The sequence below is a fragment of the Nyctibius grandis genome, chromosome 1, assembly GCF_013368605.1.
Source record: "Nyctibius grandis isolate bNycGra1 chromosome 1, bNycGra1.pri, whole genome shotgun sequence".
NCBI lineage: Eukaryota > Metazoa > Chordata > Aves > Nyctibiiformes > Nyctibiidae > Nyctibius > Nyctibius grandis.
Genome location: NC_090658.1, coordinates 133,577,537 through 133,599,836, shown reverse-complemented (window position 1 = coordinate 133,599,836; position 22,300 = coordinate 133,577,537). Strand labels below are relative to the sequence as shown.

General features: G+C 54.5%; 1 protein-coding gene across 1 annotated transcript in view; it reads right to left on the bottom strand.

Annotated features, from left to right (window-relative positions):
* NRBP1 (nuclear receptor binding protein 1) overlaps positions 1-21,616 on the bottom strand; it is a 35,119-nt gene extending 13,503 nt beyond the window's left edge. The window contains exons 1-7 of the mRNA XM_068408216.1: positions 21,536-21,616; positions 21,084-21,306; positions 5,621-5,743; positions 5,126-5,227; positions 4,943-5,032; positions 4,656-4,696; positions 3,587-3,681 (exon numbers count right to left, since the gene is read on the bottom strand). Coding sequence (XP_068264317.1) covers positions 3,587-3,681; positions 4,656-4,696; positions 4,943-5,032; positions 5,126-5,227; positions 5,621-5,743; positions 21,084-21,290 — 658 coding nt within the window. The 5' untranslated portion in view covers positions 21,291-21,306; positions 21,536-21,616. The remainder of the gene's footprint in view (positions 1-3,586; positions 3,682-4,655; positions 4,697-4,942; positions 5,033-5,125; positions 5,228-5,620; positions 5,744-21,083; positions 21,307-21,535) is intronic.
* Between the last annotated feature and the right edge of the window lie 684 nt (positions 21,617-22,300).

Sequence of the window (22,300 nt, the reverse complement as noted above, 5' to 3'; positions counted from 1 at the left end):
AGCAGACAACCACCTCTCTCTGCATCCCAGCAGCTTCTCCTGGGCACAGACCTTGGCAGCAGAACCCACACTTACATACCTGGCCACACAATTTAACAGCAGAGTTATACCGAGACAGACTCAGTCTCCTGGCACCTTGGCCTGGAACTGGAGACTCTGGACAGACTGCAATTAAACCTGTAACGACTCCTAGAGGTCAGGTATGTTGGAGACAGGAAAGCAGATGCAGGCGCCGAGGGCCTGGAGGCACTGTTTGGAAACACATCAGTGCAAGGCTGAGCTTGCCCCACACTCTGCTGGAAGGCACGTGCTCACCCACGGCTCAGGGGCACCAGGAGACATCACAAGACACTCCAGCTTGAGGCCTCAGTTCTGCTGGGGCACTCCAAGAGCTGCCCAGAAGGATTTTTAATCCAAACCCATCACTTCTTTCCACTGGTGACTACTTCTTACTCTCACAATGAGAATTACAGGAAACATCTCCCAACTCTGCCTAACACGCAAGAGAGCACTGCAGGTGGTTCCTGGGGAAGCGTACAGAGGGACCAACCTGGACCTCTCAGGAGGAACGTTTCCACCTGAGCACAACTCCAGAAAGCAGCTGGAACAGCCACGTCTCCAGGAACACCAGCGGCAAGTTTAAGAACAGTGGGCGTCTTTCCTACCCTCATCACAAGCTCTCCAAAGCTCCCCACTGATTTGACACTTTTCTTCCTTACATCTATTAACTCCACACTTGGCACTGAAAAAAAAATTAGTAAATTAATGGATGATGGATGGCTTTTGTTTTTAAGCAGTATGAGAAATCCTCCCTCTTTCCCACTCCCTTTTTCTTCCACAGATGACCCCCAGCATACAGAGGTTTCATCCCTCTTCCCAAAACTCAATGCAACAGCAACACCCCACGACTAAATTAATCTCTTTCCTTCCTGCAGTGCACAGGTGGCTGATCCAGAATTACATGCAGAATGTATTAATTACATGCAGAAAACCAGTGGTCAGTCCTGCTACTGCAGGTGCTTCTGCAGCCTGAAGGAGCAGCGAGCGCTGACAGGCAGAGCAGCTGCTCCCACACCCCACCAGTGTCCCAGGAACAAGCACCAGCCACCTCCGATGTGACACAAGTCGCAGGCACCGCTCTCCTAGTGCCTCCTCACCCAGCAGACAGAGGGATGCTCTGCAGAGCACACTGGCACCTTCCTGTCCCCAGATTTTTGCCCCACGTTCAGCAGGTGTTTGTTCTCTCTTGCTTAGAGGGAAAAGGAGCTTTCAGGAGCGTGGCCCAGAATGGTGCTGGGGACAGAGACAGGACCAAAGAGATCACAGTGCACTGAATCACTGTCCCCCTTAAATCCACGGGAATTACTGCCCCGCTGCTCTTAAGGAAACACAGGGAAGCTTTCAGATACCAGCCAGCTGTAAGGAGTAACCACATGAAGCAACAAACGTGGGCCTAACCCTGTCAGTGACCCCAGAGCGACTGTCACTGTAGGGCTGGAATGTGAAAACCGCCTGTCTGGCTGCTGCCCAGCCAGCAGTGCCAGAGAAGCTCAGCTCCAACACAGCCAGCAGTGCCAGAGAAGCTCAGCTCCAACACAGCCAGCAGTGCCAGAGAAGCTCAGCTCCAACACAGCCAGCAGTGCTGGTGAGGCACTGCTGACTGTCCTGGCTGGGTGGGCACTGACGGAATGAGAACACACTCTGCAACGTTGGCAGCTCCAGTTCCAGCCTGCGCTGGAGCCACAGCCTTCACATCTGGAGGACTCCTCTCCTGACCACAAGTCCACTTGCACTCACGTTTTTATTTAGGAAAGGACCAGGATCTCCCAGATAAATCACTTCGCTTCTGAACACAAGGGCAGCAAGGCAGCCTACAACTGTGGAGTAGAAGCAAGTTTGCTCAGGAGCAGCTGCAATTAAGCTCTGCTCCTGCACAGCCACGCTCCCCGCACGTGTCCTCTCCTTGCTGAGGACACAGCTGTCACCACACAGACACCCGCTACCCTCTGACAGAGCACAGCAGCCTCACTGTCTCTGTCCCTCCCTCCACACCTAATAGCAGCAGAGCTCTCTAGAACTGGAGGGAGGAGGCAAAGGTGAAACTCTGTTGAGGCGACTGCTCAAAGAGCCACCCTTCTTCTAGGGAGCCTCTGAAGGGCACCACTGGGAGCCCGAATGCGCCCGAGAATGTCCTGTTTGCAGATCTGCAGAACCTCCCTCTGGTGAAAAGCCATGGCTCCAGAGACCAGCCTCCAGTGGCTTGTTCTTACAGAGTGATGGCCACCAATCAAAGATCGCTGCTGTAGGATACTTTTAAACTAAACTAGAAAGAGAAGGATCTCCTACGTCCTCGAGTCTACAACGGCCTTCCCATGAGTGGCCTGAACGGGATGCCAGGGAGCCAGCTGTGTTTGCCAGCACACACATATCACACGTACACAACTCCTGGGAATTTCTCCCACTGGACAAAGCCAGGGAAAGATAATAAAGTGAACCCCGTGATACCATCAGCCTGTGGGAAGAGCAAGTGGCCCAGTTTCCAGGCAGACAGAGATCTGAGCGTTCCTTTCCCATGACCCGGTCTCCCCGGGTACAAGCCCGTATCAGAGGTTTGTTATAGAGAACAAGGACCCCAATTCTGGAACAAAGAGACAACACAAGAGTTCTTTGATGGCAGGAAAAGCCACAGAGGTCTGCAGTTTATGAAGAGAGACTGTTTTTAGACAACAGGCAAAGCAGAGCATTCTTTCCTGCACGCTGTCAACATCAAACCAAGCATTCACACAGATGAAGGCCTGCAGGACAGCGAGTGCACGCTCCTCAGGTCTGAGGATACTCACAGAGGTTGGACAACAGATTGCAAAGCTGCTGCTTGAAAAGCTACGTCAAGGCACAACGCAACGCACCCTGACTGCAGGCAGATTTTCAGAGACACAGGAATAGCAAAGGTGAAAAAAAAGAGTGAGGATGTGCTGCCCTGCCAGAAAAGTCACTTCTTTCTTGTGAAATAAAACATCTCAGCACAGGGTGGCTGCCTGGACAGGGCACGTCTTTGCCAAACAGGCCCGAGGCAAACTGGCACCAAGGTCCAGGCCACAGCGAGTGATGCTGGATGAGGATGCCAAGACAAGCAGCTTGCTGCAGACAGAGCTTGTAAGCTTGATTACAAATGTTGGTTGCTACAAGAAGCACCCCTGTGGCCTCAGCGGACACAGCTCTCCAGACAGCTCTCAAAGCTTCGCAGCACTGGGAAGAGAACCCTGGGTGTGTTAACACAAAACAGACCGCAGAGCAGGTGAATCCAAGGACAACGTGCAGACAAAACCTGAAAGCTTCAGCACCATTTCTCGGGTCAGTCCCTTGAGATCAAAAACTGAGGAAGGGGCTAACAAGGGAAACAGTATCTGGTGTCAGTCCTTCCTGCGCCCGAAGGTGGTCCAGCCAAAAGTGAATTCCACTGCCAATCTCTGGCACAACTGATGTGGAGGAACACGTGTACACACGTGCCTGTCGTGCCAGATAACCTTTAAAGGATCAGATGCCTTTTTCTGTTTGAGCAGCAAGGGTCACCTCCGAGGAGCCTTACCTGACCCAATTTTGATCAGTCCGTTGTGCTGAATGAAGATGGTGTCACAGGTCAGGTTACCATGGATGATTGGGGGATCACAGGAGTGGAGGTAGCTGGAGATTCAGAACAGAGCACTGGTCAGGAGACTACCGAGGCTGCGGACAGGAATCCCTCCCCTCACCCCTTCCCTTTCTCAAGCAACATCAGAAGAGAACAGGAGGGCAAAGGGCACACGTCAGGGGTTTACAATAGCAGGGAGGTACAATTAGGTGACTGTACACCAGCCTCTAGGCTAGGAGAGAATCAGAATATTAAGCAATTGCCTCTAACAAAAATCTCCAGAACATGGGGAAAAAAGAAAGATTTCTCTGACCAGATCCCGAGAAACCCAGGGTACCAGGGGCAAAGAAACTGCCTCATCCACCCCAATACTGCTAGGTGGGTGCTAAAAGGGTTCCAATTTTATACCAAAAACAGCAGAGCCTTACTCCAGCCCTGCTCACAGGGCATCACAAAGGCACCCGTGCTGCACAGCCATCACTGGTCACACTTTCCAGCAGGCACAGAGAACGCTCTGCAGTGCTGGGGCCCAGCTACGTTTGAGGCTGCCTGGTTTTGCACCTCACTCTGCACCATTTTATGTCAGTGGCCAGCACGAATAAGGACTGTCAGCTCCCAAAGGCTCATCAGAACCCCAACTGTTCACAGCTGTATCTAGCCAAATGGCAACCGAATTTTCTCTGCGGAGTGGGAGTCGTGCTCTGACATCTGGGTGGTTGTTTTTCCAAGGCTGTTAGTAGCTACACACCAACTCTGGCCCAGGTAGAGACATTGCACGTGTTTCTCTATTTTGGAGGCTTCAACATTGTCCAGCTGAAGACTGGGATTGTTATGGAAAGCGCAGTTGACACTCTGCAGATTGCGACTGGGATAAGGATCAGGCCAGGTGACTGAAAGTGCTCTCCAGGCTCCATTCCATGAAGCTTGCTCACTTTTGGCAGCACGTATGTTTATAGCTTTTAATATTCCAGCACGAGAGAGGCTACACAAACAGATGGCTAGGCCACGAGATCAGGAACTCACATACCTGAGAGCAGAGAGGATCTGGGTACACCATCGCTTCCAGGCCTACAGACACGGGAGCAAAAAGGATAAAAATCATTTAAGGCAGAGGAACATGCAGAAGTGCTGGAAACAAAGCAAACAGCACAGAAGCTGTCCAAGAGAACCCACAACTAAATTAGTTCACAGCAATGAAAAGGAATTGCAGCCACATGTTATCACCAGGCTGCCTTCTCACCAGGACCCTCTGCTCAAAGAGCTTCCCAGAGGCTGCTGGCACTCAGTGAGTACAGGCACACATGAAAGAGTTACCTTTTCATTCATAGTTTTGTGGTTTTTCTTTGTCTTCTTCAGGAACTGTTTCAAGCTCCCTGAAGACATATATTCAGTGATGAAGATCACCTGTAGGAGCAGGAGGAGACATCACCCTCTGCTTCATTAGTTACCTACAGGACATACAGCGAGAAAACCCAGCAGACTGTTTGCTTTACTTACCCTGGCCTTGTTCTCCTTCACATCAGCCCAGTATTTGTGAAACTTCACAATGTTCAGATGTTCCAGCTGAATTAAGTTGTCAAACACCGCTTTAACTTTTTCCTAAACATCAGAAAGACAAAGACACGTTACATCAGAGATCACATCAGCCCATATCTTCATTTCTTCTTGGGTCTTGGTGCCCCTAAACAACACTGCACACTTCAAGCTCCTACACTAAGAACAAAGAGCATCTGATTTCACCCTGCACCGCCCCTTAGCTGAGCATGGTCTGATCACCAAGAATAAATCAACACAGGAGCCCATGGAAACAGCACACCAACAGTTCTCCATTGTATTTTCTGTGTAGGCCAGGCTTAAGCTGATTTGCTACGTTTGAGCAGCACAGCACTCCAAATGCAACCAACAATCCACACGAGAGGTCCCCGGTATCTATAATCCCACCCTGGTGCAAGGTGTGTCTCCCACATCTCGTTGGGAAACCCATCAACTTACTTCCTGAAGCTTAAAGTTCTTCCGCTCAGAAAACTGAACCTCGTTCCAAACAACTTCCACCCCTTCCTCTGTGTCCATGGCCAGGTAGGCACTGTCGATCCCGGGGACGTTGCGCTGATTCACCTGTGTGGGAAGGACGGAGACAGACGTGAGTTCCAGGCCAGCAAGGCCAGATCGTTACCACGCGTCCTTCACTCGAGTATTACCAACCTTGGCCATTAACTTTTAGATAAATGAGCATTCCAGGACAGGGTTGTGCACACATTTCAGGAATGGGACATACCCAAACGTGAGTGCGTTGTTGGCTGTGTAAGCAGCAAGCCCTGGGCAAACTTGAGGGACAATCTTCAGCACAAAGGCTGTTTTGTAGTAAAAACTGCCTTTTGGCAACAATACATAAAATTTTATGTTTTATGATACCTGTAGTTCACTTAACCACAAAAAAACCCTCCAACCATAAAACAAGGATCCAAAAAAAGTCTCAAGAACTCAGACACAACCTTCTGGGGGAATTTTCTGAAAGGTGATGAAACACGAAACTCAAGTGAGAGGAAATCAATCCAAGCAGAGAGAAACTGGCGGCAGCGCTCACCGAGCCACTTCCCATCACGTATCAGCAGTCCTGGCTGACCAGGGAGGTCCCAGGGGACTGGTGGTTAGAGAATGTGACACCCATCTACCAGAGGGGCTGGAAGGAGGATCCGGGGAAGCACAGGCCTGTCAGTCTGACCTTGGTGCCAGGGAAGGTTGTGGAGCAGATCATCCTGAGTGCCATCATGGGGCACGCACAGGACAACCAGGTGACCAGGCGCAGCCAGCACGGGTTTATGAAAGGCAGGTCCTGCTTGACCAACCTGATCTCCTTGTTCTGTTCAACATCTTTATCAACGATCCGGACGAGGGGATCGAGGGCACCCTCAGTGAGTTCGCAGATGACACCGAGTTGGGTGGGAGTGTTGATGTGCTGGAGGGCAGGAGGCTCTGCAGAGGGGTCTGGGCAGGCTGGATTGATGGGCCGAGGCCACTGTGTGAGGGTCAACAAGGGCAAGGGCCGGGTCCTGCCCTTGGGGCACAACAACCCCCCGCACCGCTAGAGGCTGGGGGAAGAGCGGCTGGAAAGTGCCTGGTGGGAAAGGCCCTGGGGGTGTTGGTCGATGGCGGCTGGATATGAGCCAGCAGTGTGCCCAGGTGGCCAAGAAGGCCACCAGCATCCTGGCTTGTACCAGCACTAGTGTGGTTAGCAGGACTAGGGCAGGGATTGTCCCCCTGGACTCAGTACTGGTGAGGCCGCACCTCGAATCCTGGGTGCAGTTCTGGGCCCCTCACGACAAGAAAGACCTTGAGGTGCTGGAGCGAGTCCAGAGAAGGGCAACGGGGCTGGGGAAGGGTCTGGAGCACAAGTGTGATGGGGAGCGGCTGAGGGACCTGGGGGGGTTTAGCCTGGAGAAAAGGAGGCTGAGGGGAGACCTTCTCGCTCTCTACAACTGCCTGAAAGGAGGGTGTAGCGAGGGGGGTCGGTCTCTTCTCCCAGGGAACAAGTGATGGGACGAGAGGAACCGGCCTCAAGTTGTGCCAGGGGAGGTTTAGGTTGGAGATCAGGGACAATTTCTTCCCCAAAAGGGTTGTCAAGCGCTGGCACAGGCTGCCCAGGGCAGTGGTGGAGTCACCATCCCTGGGGGGGTTTAAAAGCCGTGTAGATGTGGTGCTGAGGGACATGGGTCAGTGGTGGCCTTGGCAGTGCTGGGGTAACGGTTGGACCTGATGATCTTAAAGGTTCTTCCCAACTAAAACGATTCCATGATTCTATGAAACAAAGGGAAAGCTGCACGTGGGGAATACCCTTAGGGAAGGATTCCACAACTGAAACTGCTACACTCATTTCTTTATTTAGTAACTGCAGAAGTTAACCCAGCACACGCACACCCACTCCTCGTATTAAAGACACAGATGAGCACTAAGGCAGCAACGAGGAAAGGCGAGGGGACCTGAGAGCAAGAGTTTAAAGCCCAGCATGAGAATGGCTGGGGCTGGGGAAGTACTCGATGCTAAAAGACCTGCACAGATACAAGATAACCAACACTCCCAGCAGCAACGTTTACCACAACATTGTTTTGCCCCAGATATGTAGCAGCACGCAAAGACTACATGGGTTCCTTCCCCCAACACCCAGAGCACCTCACTGTTCTGTGATGCCCTTCACAGGCTGTTTCAGAGGTGTGCAGAGCTTACAGCCACGGTTGAAGTCCCACTGCACCGGGCAACGTGCAGTGATAGAAGTGGATTCCTGTCTCCAAGAGCTCAGAGAAGAGAGAGGGTACAATTTACCTTCCAATTGTCAACCATCAACCATCACTGTTCACCATCACCTGGCCACACACCCACAATCACTTCACTTTTAGCTGATTCAATTCTTCTCTTGAGGTCAAAGTCAATGCAGACGTTTGGCTAGCAAACCCAGATTCATCTTCCACTTCCATGAATTAATCACTGTACTATAGGGAGTAACTACTGATAACACAACACTAAGAGAAAGAAAGCAGTTACCACTGGACAGTGCACTAGACCTCAAATCACCCAGCTGACCACACTGAAATGCAAAACCCCTAAGGCTTGTGTTTATAAACCCTGCTGAGGAGGTGGGTACCACGAAGAACTTGTAGGTCACACTGACAAGCTAAACTTGAGCTCCTGATACAATGTGTAATGACACGGAGTGACACAGCACAGGGCATCTGCCCTGACACCACAGCCAGTGGATGGGGATTTATCGTATCTTCTTCCACTTCTGGGCAAGTTCACCAAACATAAGTAATTTCCATGGCTCATAGGCAATATTCCAGGGCACAGATACGACCCAAGACACCAAACCCACCTGACATCACTGATGGCAGTTCTCAGTTCCAGAGGAGATTCAACATCTCGGGCAGAAGAGTAAAGGGGGAAAATGCAGACAGACAACTGAAGAGGCGACAGCAAATTCCTCCTTGGTTCAGGTTGCCAAATCCCTGCTCCACATCCCTCTCCATGCGCAGCCAAGTGGGTCCCTAAACCCTCATGGAAGCACGTCCTGGCGCTTGCCCTGTGCCTTCCCAAGGGTCACAGCCAACCGTTGCCTCTGAGCAGCTGTTGGCGATGGATGATGGCCGCAAGCTCAACAGCTCACGGCGCAGAAGCGATGGGGCAGTCAACACCAGTGTGAACAGAAGCAGTTGTAGGAATATAAATTTCAACTTCTCCACAAACCTGCCTGAGCGAGAGGAAATGAAAATGGCACGTTCAGGATGCTGCCTTCCGTACCTGCCCTGAAGGGCAAGGAGTGCAACCAGCAACGCACGTAGCCTGGGACACCCATTTCGCCAGGGGAGGTTCAGGTTGGACATTAGGAAGCATTTCTTCTCAGCAAGGGTCATTAGCCATTGGAAGGGGCTGCCCAGGGAGGTGGTGGAGTCACCATCTCTGAGGGGTTTAAGAAAAGCCTGGACATGGCACTTAGTGCCCTGGTCTAGTTGCCATGGTGGTGTCAGGGCAATGGTTGGACTCGATGATCCCAGAGGGCTCTTCCAACCTGGTTGATTCTGTGATTCTGTGCCCTGAGGAGACAACAGAAACACTGTTCTCCCGCTGAAGAGCACCCACAACCTGGGCACCCACGTGCATGAAGATGACGCAGGCTCTCTCCTCGCTTTGCCCTAACTTCCTGCAAGCTCTGCCAAGTCACTTAAGACTGATTGGTTTAACTTGTTTAATTTTCAGTGGTCTTTTATGATCCAGACCAAAGACGACACGCTGCCCATGAACTATGCTGATGAAAGGACAAGAGAAGGCTGCCCCAAACACAACACCCCGTGTTCCCACAGATAGTGTATTGCTCTGGAGCGTTTCTTTCCCAGAAAGCCCGTGTAGACTCGGTAGCTTTTAAGCCATGAAGGAAGAAGTTAACTGAACTCAGCTGAGCATGAATTTCTGAAGGACGACAGAGGAGGCGGTTCCACAAGCACAAAAAACTTAGAGCAGAAATACTGATGTGGCTCTTTGTCCATGTAAACGAGAGGTAAGGAAACTCCAGAAGAATTTCCAGTTAATTTAAGTAACTAAAGGCGAGTGGGGGGTAAAGAGATTTAACTGCTGTTACTTCAAGGCATAACTTGGCTCTAAGGGAAAGAAGTCTGGAAGATGTATTTCCCTTAGGCAGATTATTCCAACTGTCCACGGTATATTTTTTCCATAGCTCTCAAACATTGGGATATCTGTCACTGAAAGAACACAGACTTTTGGAGAGATGTTGTGTTGTTCACATGATCTGTCAATTAAAAAAAAATACAGTCTAAGTCATGAGTGACAGCAATGATTTACAATCCAGGAAAAAAATGGAATAATTTGAATAAATTGAATTTCAATTGAATAATTGAATAAAAATTGAAAAAAAAACCATGATAATTAGAATATCAGTACAGAATGAAAGTGCACATTGAAGAAAACGGATGAGGAACGACAGCACATTAGGCCAAACTCTTACAAAGGGCTGAATATCTGGTTAAGAGCAGTACAAATATGTTAAAGTTACCCTGGGCACTTGTTTAGGCCAGAGAAACAGACCAAAGCTCTGCTCAGCCAGCTTGGCAGCAGCTTGAGAACAGAGATAATGTACCTAGAGATGAGAGGAGCTGGACCTCAGAGGAACACTACTTCTCCTTGAACTGTGCTGAAAGAAGAGCAGCCTATTCACCAACTGGAAGAGGAAACAAAAGCAGCTGTCTCGGAGGTTTGAAGCGAATCTGGAGCGCACCAAGATCAAGGAACACAAGATCCACTGCAGGCGAAGGGGAAAAGGATCCAACAAAACAGAGGAGCAAGCCTGCTTCGGGTCTTCATTGAACTGACAGCACTGGCCTTTGCAATTATAAGTGCATAAAAGGTGTTAATTCAAGAAGAAAATCAAAATAACTAGCGTAACATAACAATCCCAAGGAAAGGGAGGTATCTGTTATTACCACGGCTACACAAACCAACTCATACAGCACCAAAAGCGTAAGGCAAAGAAAATCTGGCCATCGCCAACACAACAGTTGGTTCTTCCAGACGGCTGCGTGCTGGAGCAAGAAACACGATAAAATACACTGGCAATAAGCTCGTCTGTGTAACCCAACAAGCAAATCCTGACCATTTAAATAGAGTTAAAGTCTTCCATGAGGTGGAGCTTGCCCTCACTTGTACCTCCCATGGCACCCTGACAGCTCTGGCTCCACACGCGCTGCGGGACGGGCTTCACCGAAAACCCGTGTTGGAAAACCCTCCAGGCAGTAGATCAGCAGCTTAAAAAAAAGTATGAGAAGAGCCAAGCTGCTCTGAACAGAACAAGCACGGCTCGTGATACCCCACCAGGAGACAGGCATCGTCCCCATCACCTAACGGACACAGAAGGTGCCTGCCAGGAGCCCAAAGGGACAAACGCTTGGCTTCACCTGGTGCTTCACAACACAGGAGCGATCCAACAGGCAGAGCGAGTGCAGGCTCAGAGCTGAACCATGGCAGCAGGAAGAGGCGATGGATTCCCCATCCCCAACTCCCAAAGGGAAACAGAAACAGCACAGCAAAATGAGGAAGAGAGTGGGGAAGAAAACCCAATATCCTACAAATAAAAACCAAGTCTGTCAGGAAGGTGACAGTGACCCACCAGTGCCTCTATATTTACCGCACTATCATCACCCCTGTACTGTTATCAAAACCCTCATCAAACACATGACACCAAGGACGTACCACAGAGAGCTCATATCCCTGGGAACAGTCAGAAGTTAAACTGACTGGGAGATTCAGGGGGTTCTCAGCCCTGAACCCAGGGCAGTCAGCTCAGATGAGCGCCGGTAACGCAAAACACCACGAGGAGGGGAAAACCAGACAGGATCAACGCCAAGTCAGCGACTTTCACCCTGCGCTAGCCCGGTCTGTTGTTCTGTGATGCCTTCACTGGGCAGAGAGATCTGCAAGTCACTGCAGATAACCCTGAAAAACATCACTGAGTCTTAGGAGGTGTTAAAAGGTCGATATTAGGAATTACGAGGAAAGGAATAGAAAATGCCGTAAAAATCGGTACACTGCTGTAAGTACAAGTCTTGAATAGGCTCAGAAAAACCACTCAGGGCACACAGAATACAAATAGAAATTATTTCATGTTTCTGATAATACAAGAGTGAGAAAGCAGCCAATGAAGGGATCAAACATCGTATTTTAAAGGGAATGATGAGGAAGTACTTGATGGTGACATATACATATAAAAACTGAACCGTAAGGCTGACTGCCATGGGATGTATGTCAGAAGTAAAAATGGCTGCAAGCCGAGGTCAAACCAGCTACCTGGAACGTGTGCATTCGTACCCACCAAACACAGCAGCCCCAATACACCACCTGCCTCAAGTTTCCCCCACTCCTTATTGCAAGAACATGTCACAGCAGAGCAGCTCAGCCTTCTTTCCGTTCTGCTCACCTGCTTATTCGGTGGTTCTGCCAGAGCAGCTCTGGCTCTGCCACCTAAACATGACAAAGCCAGAGCAGAATCCCATATATTCATGAGATATTAATTTTCTGTACAGAAAGGGAGTCTTGTAATTACACATCTTCTCTTCACTCTTGCTACTACTGTAATCACAATTTTAAAAGTTGTATTCTTCCACCTTCTGCATTGTAACAGCTGTTCACTCAACTCCAGGCAGAGCTGCAGGAGTCTCCCTGAATTAACAGGCAAAAAAAGTTTCCTTAAACTGCTGTGGAAAGGTATCTGGATAAGGTCTAGTCAAAATAGAAGCAAGAACCCCGTCAGTGATCAGAAGAACCACACCAGGGCGGGGAACCCAGCCAGCCTAATCCTGAGGGATGAAACACAGAACCAAGGGCTCCCAAGGCCGCAACAGTGAGCGATTAAGTCACCGTCCCTATTAGGAAATCATAGACTCACAGACCAGTTTGGGTTGGGAGGGACCTTAACGCCCAGCCAGTTCCAACCCCCTGCCACGGGCAGGGACACCTTCCACCAGACCAGGTTGCTCCCAGCCCCATCCAACCTGGCCTTGAACACTGCCAGGGAGGGGGCAGCCACAGCTGCTCTGGGCAACCTGGGCCAGGGTCTCACCACCCTCACAGCAGAGAATTTCTTCCTCAGGGTGGTGGGCAACTGCCCTGTGCATCGCTCCTCTTCCTTGGGTTTTCTTTCTCTCTCTTTTTGTTATCTTCATACCATTATTATCACTGTTATTCTTAATAATAATATTTTATTTCAATTATTAAACTGTTCTTATCTCAGCCCACAAGGGAGGGGCGCGGGGCTGTGTAGTGCTTCGTTGCCAGCTGGGGTTAAACCGCGGCAGCCTGAAGTTGGCTGGCAGGTCGGTGTGCTCGCGTGTGCCCGTGCACAGGGAGCAAGGAGCACGCTTGTGCAGAAAAGAGTCTGGCAAATAATTCAGCAAAAAGGTAGCACAGGTGGTGGTGATCAGGCCCAGGACTCAGCGACTCGTCTTGATCCTTTTTCCACACTTTCAGCCCTTCCCTCAAACGTCCCCTGAATATTGTACCCAAATAATCTTGTTTCATCCCAAAATTGCCTGTATCCGACATCCTATTATAAGTCCTGTATGCCTTCACACAGCGTCTCAGCTTGGCTTGTGCAATATTTCTGGCGGGGTTTCTCCTGTTGAGTTGCCCAGGTGGGATTTCACCTGCCTCCAGCTCTGGGGCCCAACAGAAGAAGGACATGGAGCTGTTGGAGCGAGTCCAGAGGAGGCCACGAAGATGCTCAGAGGGCTGGAGCCCCTCTGCTCTGGAGACAGGCTGAGAGAGCTGGGGCTGTTCAGCCTGGAGAAGAGAAGGCTCCGGGGAGACCTTCTAGCACCTTCCAGTGCCTGAAGGGGCTACAGGAAAGCTGGAGAGGGGCTTTTTACGAGGGGGAATGGTTTTAAACTGAAAGAGGGGAGATTGAGATGAGATCTGAGGAGGAAATTCTTTGCTGTGAGGGTGGTGAGAGCCTGGCCCAGGTTGCCCAGAGCAGCTGTCGCTGCCCCCTCCCTGGCAGTGTTCAAGGCCAGGTTGGATGGGGATTGGAGCAACCTGGTCTGGTGGAAGGTGTCCCTGCCCGTGGCAGGGGGGTGGAACTGGATGGGCTTTAAGGTCCCTTCCAACCCAAACCAGTCTGTGATTCTGTGAAACCAGGACAGGGGTCTTGGGCCCAGATTTTGCAGACAGAGGGCCTGGGAGACAGGCACTAGAGACCCCCGTGACATGGGATTTTCCCTGAGCACTGACCCTTAGAAACAAGACACGGCTGTTCACGTCACACATGTTAACATGGGATGCCTGGGGAAGCACCGTGCTCCCACCCGTGCTCACCCACTTCTGGCTGGCCATGCTCCAGCAGTGCCTCTGGCTGCCGGGATCTGCTGTGCAGCCCTGCTGCAGCAGGACCCACGGGCAGAGCTGGCGATCAGCCTCCCCTCCGCCGGCCCAGCAGTGAGCTCCTTCCAGGGAGCCCCAAGATGAGCCAATAAACATGTTCAAAGGCTGCACGTACTCCCTCTTCTGAGGATCTTCCCAATGGTCAAGTAAAATCACTCAAACTACAGCGTGGCATTGGTTGTCTCCACGAGCTGGAAAGAAGCAGGTCCACGGCCAAAGCCTCTCAGAAAGCTGGCAGCCCTCCTAGCACGTCTGCTTCGAGAATCTCTGCAACCCGTCCTCTCTCCAGCAGCAGAGCCCAAAGCTCGGAGCATCTCAAACGCCACCGGTCCAAGGAACGGTGCCTCACCTTCCCACACACAGAAACTCACACGTGTGGCAGGAAAAGGCAGACTGGTGCTTATCTTTTACTGCCTCAGCGAGTTTCCCTCCAGTCACAACAGCGGCTGAGAAATTAGACACAACCATCACAGAGTCCAATCACTCGGGCTCTGGGCATTTTCTCTCTCCAAGAATCCTGCACTCTCTCCTTGAAGAAAGGTAAATCCAGAGGTGCAAAAGTCATCAACCAGCTCCAGGTGAAAAATGATTCGTGAAACTAAGACTCCCACTAGGAGTGAAAAGAGAACAAAGAGGTAAAATAAAGATGCAGCACACCCAGTGTTTCATTTCACGTCTTTCTGCGTCCAGCTCCTCATAAACCACAGCTCCTTCGTTAACACCTGACAGCGCTACCGTGGATCCAGAGCCTCTGTAAGCCCCAGCACCAACACTCAGCTGTAACATCCAGCACTCAGCCACCAAAGGCCCCCCGGACGGCTGGGAACCGCGGGCCCCAACGGCACGGAAGGTCTTTCATGAGAAAAAGAGAACAAACCTAATGGCAGCGGTGCTGCTGGTATTAATTAGCTGAACTTCCAGCGATGGTGTGCAATGAACAGCAAGACTGAACACTGAACTTGGATACACCCACAGGCACAGGGCACAGTGCCTCAAACGCTGCTCCTGGACCCCAGGGCCACACGGACCTTCACCATCCCACCCCAGCGAAGGAGGCCACGAAGGACCACACCTTCCACCGAGCTCACCTGACAGCGGAAAACACCAGAGATGGGAAAACACGACTCCATCAACACAGCAACCACTGTGTGCGCAGACACGCTCACCTACGGGGGGTTTGTCTCCAGGGATGAGGCACACATGAACCTCTCCGTCCCAGCAGCCGCTGAAGGGGGGTGTAACGCAGAAAGGGCTCCAGCAGCTGAGCGTGCAAAGAAGTTAGTGACACAGTCAAGCACAGAACAACACTCGCACAGCCACGAGGCCGCTTCTTTCTCAAGGGAGGTTGTTGATGGCTACCAAGAGCTCAAGCACCACCTTTCAGCCACCCCAAGACATTAGAACCTGCAGGAAAGAAGTCCAACCCTTGCAGCTGCCGTCCCCGCGGGACGGAGCCCGCCAGCACCCGGGCGAGTCTCCAGTCAAGGGGCTCAAGAACGGCGCAGGGCTCTCCTGCTGGTCTCGAGCAGCCCCACGTATCCTCAGGGAACGGGCAGAGGAATTTAAGCAGAGACCAGAGCCCCTTCCCCCATTATCTCTCCTTTCTCCTGTAAGCGCCAGGCTTCACATCCTCGCAAAGTCTGTGTCAGGGACCGACGCCGCGCTGGGCAAGAGCTGTACCACAGCTCCCGGCACGTCCCCCGGAGCCTGCAGGGGAGGGAGCCCAGCACACCCAAGCCTGCTGGCCCTGCTCTCTCTTAGCCGGACAGACACCCTCATACTCATCCCTAAAAGGGAACCTGCTCATTCCCACATCCACAGGAAGATACAGATTCACCCAACAGCACTAAACGGGTTATTTACCAAGCATGTTACAAAGACATCAACAAAGCATTTATAATAAAGTCTTGGCCTATGCAATCACACATCACACAGTGTTTTCCTACCCAGGAAAGGCACAGAAGGAAATCCCTTCAACAGACAGCCACTAACCACACCACAAACCACAGGACCACCTCAGGCTGTGAGCGGTTACGTCTCTCCCCCTAACACGAGCTGCCACGTCCAACACAGTAATAGTGGGCTGAAAAGGAAAACGTTTCTGCTGCAGCAGAGCACAAGTTTTCCTGCCATTACACTTGGGCCACTTTCCTGATTGATGTGTGCAGCTCTCAGGACAGCAGGCACCGCGTCCCAGCTCTGGGTTTCAGGTTTGACACCAGCCAGGGGCAGGAGTCTGAAAATGAATGGCAAGTGCGACGCTGCAGTCCACCTCTGTTAAGAAGTTTCTGTTCCCAGGAGGCACAGTGGATAATTCTGAAGATACTTGGACAACACAAGAAAAATAAATAATGCATGAATGCTGACTGAAAGAAGAACATGGGATGTCACATGGGGACAGCAGGAAAAGAGGGTTTTGTCAGGGAGAAAAGCCAAAAGGACCAAGGCAAGCCCAAGCTGGAGGGCCCGCCAGCCTCAGTGTCTCCCTCACCTCACGCTGTGGGTCCTTTCTCTAGGCTTCTCTGCCGTGAGACAAGATCCCCCTGTTCAAAGTTCACCTTCAGCTCCTCGCAGAGGCTACAGCCTCACCTTGTGTGTGCCAGGAGAGCAAGCAGGGGCATGGGTACAACTGCAGAGAGGGCTTGAGCTCAGGCAGGAAAGAACACAGTCTGCAGCACAGCAGGAGACCCACGCTTGCAGCACACACACAGCATGAGACAGCAGATTGTCACGGGCCCTGCGGCGCCGAAGGACAGGGGAGACAGCCTGGAAACGTCCACCTGGGTTACACGGAGCAGGAAGAGCAGAGTGATACTAAGTCTGCTCTTGTATACGTTGTTCAAGCAACAGAAAATAAGTATCGAATGGGACAAGGCACATCTACCCTCCAGCCTCCCCTCCCCGCCATCGCACCCTGGCAGCAGCTTCACCCTGCAGGTACATCAATGCACAACCACAGGATCACAGAACCGTTTGGGTTGGGAAGGACCTTCCAAGGTGGCCAAGGCCACCACTAACCATGTCCCTCAGCACCACATCTACACGGCTTTTAAATCCCCCCAGGGATGGGGACTCCACCACTGCCCTGGGCAGCCTGTGCCAGTGCTTGAAGAAATTGTCCCTGATCTCCAATCTAACCCTCTCCTGGCACAACGTGAGGCCGGTTCCTCTCATCCTATTGCTTATTACCTGGGAGAAGAGACCGACCCCCCCTCGCTACCCCCTCCTTTCAGGTACTTGTAGACAGCATATGCACTATTCATTAAAAGCTCCACAAAGCAGCGAGCTTTGGGGAAGGTAAGCATCCTCTATCCAGTTAAAATAGGTTCTTGGTTACAAATTTCACAGCAGTATTTAATGCTAAAAGACTACTGGGAACTTTCACGGCAGTTACACACTTTGCACTACAAAAGTTCCCCGTCTCTAAGAAAAATTACAATCAACGAACTGAACACAACCCTTTTTTACATTTGAAGTTTAAGCAGGAATAGAACATAGAATAGCTCAGCTGGAAGGGAACTGCAAGGACCATCTGGTCCAACTGCCTGACCGCTTCAGGGCTGACCAAAAGTCAAAGCAGGGCATTAAGGGCATTGCCCAAATGCCTCTCCAACACCGACAGGCTTGGGGCATCGACCACCTCTCCAGGAAGCCTCTTCCAGGGTCTGACCACCCTCTTGGTAAAGAAAGGCTTCCTCGTGTCCAGTCTGCACCTCCTCGATGCAGCTCTGAGCCATCGCCAGGCGTCCCGTCCCTGGATCCCTGGAGAAGGGATCAGCACCTCCCTCCCCACGTCCCCTCCTCGGGGAGCTGCAGCCAGCCACGAGGTCGCCCCTCAGCCTCCTCCTTCCCCAGCCAGACCAACCCGGCGCCCTCAGCCGCTCCTCACCGGCCGGGCCCCCAGCCCTTCCCCAGCTCTGTCACCCTCCTCGGGGCCCTGAACACCCTTCCCAAACGGTGGGGCCCGGCCCCACACACGGTGCTCCAGGGGAGGCCGCACCAGCGCCCAGCACAGCGGGACCATCCCCTCTGCCCGGCTGCTGGGGCTGGGTTTGGTGCCCCCACGATGGGGTTTGCCCTCGGGGCTGCCAGGGCCCTGCTGCCCCCAGGCCCCTCTCTGCGGGGCCGCTCTCCAGCCGCTGCTCTCCCGGTTCGCACTCGGGCCCGGCGCTATTGTCCCCTTGTGAACCAACACACTTGAAGTTGTATCAGCCGATACAGTTTAGCCCGGGTCCCGCTAACCCCTCCCGGGCTGCCCGGGCCTGCCCCGCACACGGACCCCGCGCCCCCGGCCAGCCCCGGGTGCGGGAGAACCGGGCCGGGGCAAGGGCTGCGGGGCAGGACGGCAGAGGCGGGGCGAGCGGCGGGGGCCCCGCACGCGGCGGCGGCGGCGCTCCGGTAGGCCCGGCCCCGGTAGGCCCGGGCGCCGCTGGGCGGGGCCAGGGCGGCGAGCAGCCTATGGGAGCTGGCGCTGGTGATGTAACGCTCCCCGCGCCCTGCCATTGGCTGGAGCAGCCGTCCTTCGGGGACCCGCCCCGCCCCGCCCCGCCCGCGGTGCCGGTCCCGGTGCCGGTGCCAGCCCGGGCGGAGACACGCTGCTGCGCGCCTCGGACACGGCGGCGGGGGAGCAGCGGGCCCGTCCGCCACCCCGCGACCGTTTCGTACCGGGGGCCCCGGCGGGCGGCGCACGCTGCCCACACGTGCCGGTCAGCAGCCCGAGCGCCCGCAGCCAGCCCGCTCCAGGCCCCGCGGCCCCGCTCCGCACGGCCCGTGCGTCCCCTCTGCCCTCGGCAGTCCGGTACACCGAGGCCGGAGCCACCAAAAGCGATAAATCCGTTTCCAAGCGAGGTGACCCCGCTCCCACCGGGGAGCACCGGCCGACGCAGCGCGTCCAACCCCGCTCTGCGGCCGCGCGGGCTGTTTTCTCCCCGGACGGTCCCGTTATGGTGCTCCCGAGGCGCTGCCCGATTCAGCAGCCAAAGGTGCTGCTGAGATAAAGAACCGGGATGGCAGCACCGGGGGACGGGGGCAGCACAGCCCTTCTCCACGGAGTAACTAACGCTTCTCCACGGAGCAGCACCTCTGCCACGGTAACGGCCCTTCGCAGGACACCGCTGGCGCCAGAGGCACCGTGCTCTGTCCACGAGGGTGCTCAGAAAGTCGGGCTGTTACCCCAAAATAAATCTCACAGCAGAACATCTGCAGTGGGAGAGTTTACTCCAGGGAACAGAGCAGCCCAAAAGCTGGAGACAGTACGGTGTCGCTCCACAAGCTTGGGGCTAATCAAGCCACAAATTTACACGCAAAATTACGAGGCAAAACAGAACATAACTCCATGATCACCATGTTTTTCATACACACAAGACAAGACCCACGCGGGGTATCAGCCAGCACTGAATCAGCACCTCCTGCGGGGAGGCAGCACGAGCTGGACGGATGAAGACTCAAGAACCAGAGGCCCCGGGTTTACCCCAGGTCACTCAACAATTTGTTTCATGGCCTTCACCCGTCATTCCTCCACCTGCAAGGTGGAACGAGGCCCGTACATCTGCCTGCAAACCAACCAGCCACTCTCGTTCTTGAGCTGGAAGACTAACTCAGCCATGCCAAAATTTTAAGGAACTTCTTATATTTGGGCCTTAATTTGTCTGCAGATGGGGAAACTGAAATCCAAAGAAAATACCAGAGCCAACCAATCTTACATTTATGTAGGAGAGTACAGAAAAGCCTGGAAAGAAATTTATCTGATCGGTGTTAAATAAAACATATAAAAAAGATGACACAAACCAAACATCAGCTTTGTCCCCCAACATGTGCCAATTCAGCACAGGTCACAGCAAAAAGCACTTCAGGTTATCGTAAGGAATATATTGGGGAGGAGAGAATTAAAGCTTCGTACAGACACCGTCCCCCCTGCAACCCAGACCGCACAGCTTCACCAGAAAAGGCTCCTTCTCACCACACCACGCCAGGATTTGGCTTATGGTATCAAAACCAAGACAGCTTTCAAGCAAGCAAAGGTAAGGGACTGCAGGGGCTGGGGGGATCCTTGACCTTACTCTGACCTCCAAATTTCCATCAGAATAAGCGACTCTTTCCCCACCGCCAGAATAGGAGCTCCCCTGTGCCTACAGTAAGGGATAAAGCAGACAAAGCTCTATGCTCAGCCCTGGCTTGGCTGAGAAAAGCTACATCAGCACTCGTGCCGCAGCACTGGAGTTAATATTTGCTGCCTTTCAGCAACTACCACAGCTACGCAGCTTGCTCAGCCAGAGCAGGTTTCACCGAGCCAACATAAAGCAGAAACCAGTCTGTGGAGACAGCCCCCGACAAGATAAACAGAGCACAGCACAGCGTGGAAAAAGGGAGAGGTCCCAAACAAGGAGATCTAATCTACCTGTGTCTTCCTCCAGCAGAACTCTGACACACGCACCGCGGAGCGGATGTGGATTGGAGAAGCCAAGAAGCAAGTCTGCACGAACTGGCTACGCTTTATCCTAACTGGAGACTTCAAAGCAAACCAAACCCAAGGCATAACTCAAAAGCAGCTGACACTGGGTAACTGTCTGCCCCCGCGCAGGTGCTGTTCACCTCACACTCCCCTGCGAACACCACGGGCTATCCAGTCCTTGCTCTTAATTATCCCCAGAGCAAAAGATCTGTGAAACAAGACGCACATAGGAGCGCTGGAGACACTCCCTGCTCAACACAGCGGCAACAGCGGGCCCGGACACCCCCCGCACGGCACGGCCTGCGGCACGACAACCGCGCAGGGAGGAGCGCAGGCCGCGCTCCGGCCTCGGTGGCCCCGAGCCCGAGAGAGGGCGGCCCCGCAGCTCGAAGGGCCATCCACCTCCCCGCCCCCCGGCAGCGTGGCGGCTCCTCGCCACCGGGCCCGGGCTGGCCCAGGGGCAGGCGGAAGGAGGGCGACGGCGGGGCAGGCCAAGAGCCCGCCCGGGCCCCGCGCCCCGCCCGGCTCGGCCAGGGCTCCCCCGCGCACCCCGGCCCCCGCCCCGGCACCGACCTCCTCTCGCCGCTTCTGCCAGCGGCCGCACGGCGACTCCTCGAGGATCTCGGACTCGTCCTCGCTCTCCTCCTCCTCCTCCTCCTCCGGGGGCGCCGCGGAAGTCACCGGCGCAGACACCGAGGTCATTCCCGGGCCGGACGACGCAGACTCCGGCTTTGAGTCGGAGCCGCCGCTCGGCACCTGCTTGGACTCGCCCTCCGACATGCTGCGCTCGCACAACCTGCGGGCCAGAGGCGTGGGCCGTCAGGCGAGGCGAGGCGGGGCGGCTGCGAGGCCCAGCCAGGCTAGGCCAGGCCAGGCCCGCCGGGCCGGGCCGGACCGGGCCGCACCCGCCGGGCCTGTCAGCCAGGGCCGCGCCCCGGGCCTAGTGGCGGCGCCCGCCCGAGCCGGTTCCGGCCCGGGGCGGAGGGCAGCGCAGGGACGGGGGGGAGTGGGGGCCACGCACTCACCGGGCCCGCCCGGCACCTCCCGGTCCCCAGGCGCGCTGCCGCTCCGCCGCCGGGCCGCCGCCACCAACCGCCGCGCTGCGTAACGCGCCGTCCGGGGCGGGGCCTCTCGCCCGACAGCCAATCAGCGCCCGGGAGCGTGCCGTCAGCCGCCGCGAATTGGCCGGGGGGGCGGGGCTCCGCGGCACGTAACGCCATAGGGGGGCGCCCGCGCGCTCGCTACGTGAAGGGCCGTGGGGCGGGGCGGGGCCACATAGCACCGCGCGGTAGCCAATGAGAGCCCGGAAGCGGGACTGCCAGCCTCCGCTGATTGGCCGGGGGGCGGGGCTGAGTTTATATAAGGCGGTGGGGCTGCGCTGGGCCCCTCATTCGGGGGGTGTGTCCGCCCCGGGCAGGCGGCACCGCGCAACCGCCGTGAGGGTGCGCCGCCCCACGCCGCGCACAGGCGGTGGTTCCGCCGGTCCCGAGTCCCCCGTTCTCCCTCCCCGCCATAGGATGAGCGCGCGCGAAGCGTGGCTGCCTGGGGCGGCCTCCGCGCCCCCGGGGCGGCAGAGCGAGCGGGTCCCCGAAGGGCCGCCGCAGCCCCCGCAGTGTGGCCGGGCCGGCCCGGGGGAGGCCGCGGCACCGGGAGGAGGGAGCCGCGGGACAGCCCGCGGCCGTGGCGGGCACTCCCGGGCCGGGCCCGTGCCCCCGCGCACCGGTCGGGGGGGAGCGGCGGGCCGGAGGCCGCCGAGCAGGGCGCTCTCCTGGCCCTGCGCCGCGCTAGCC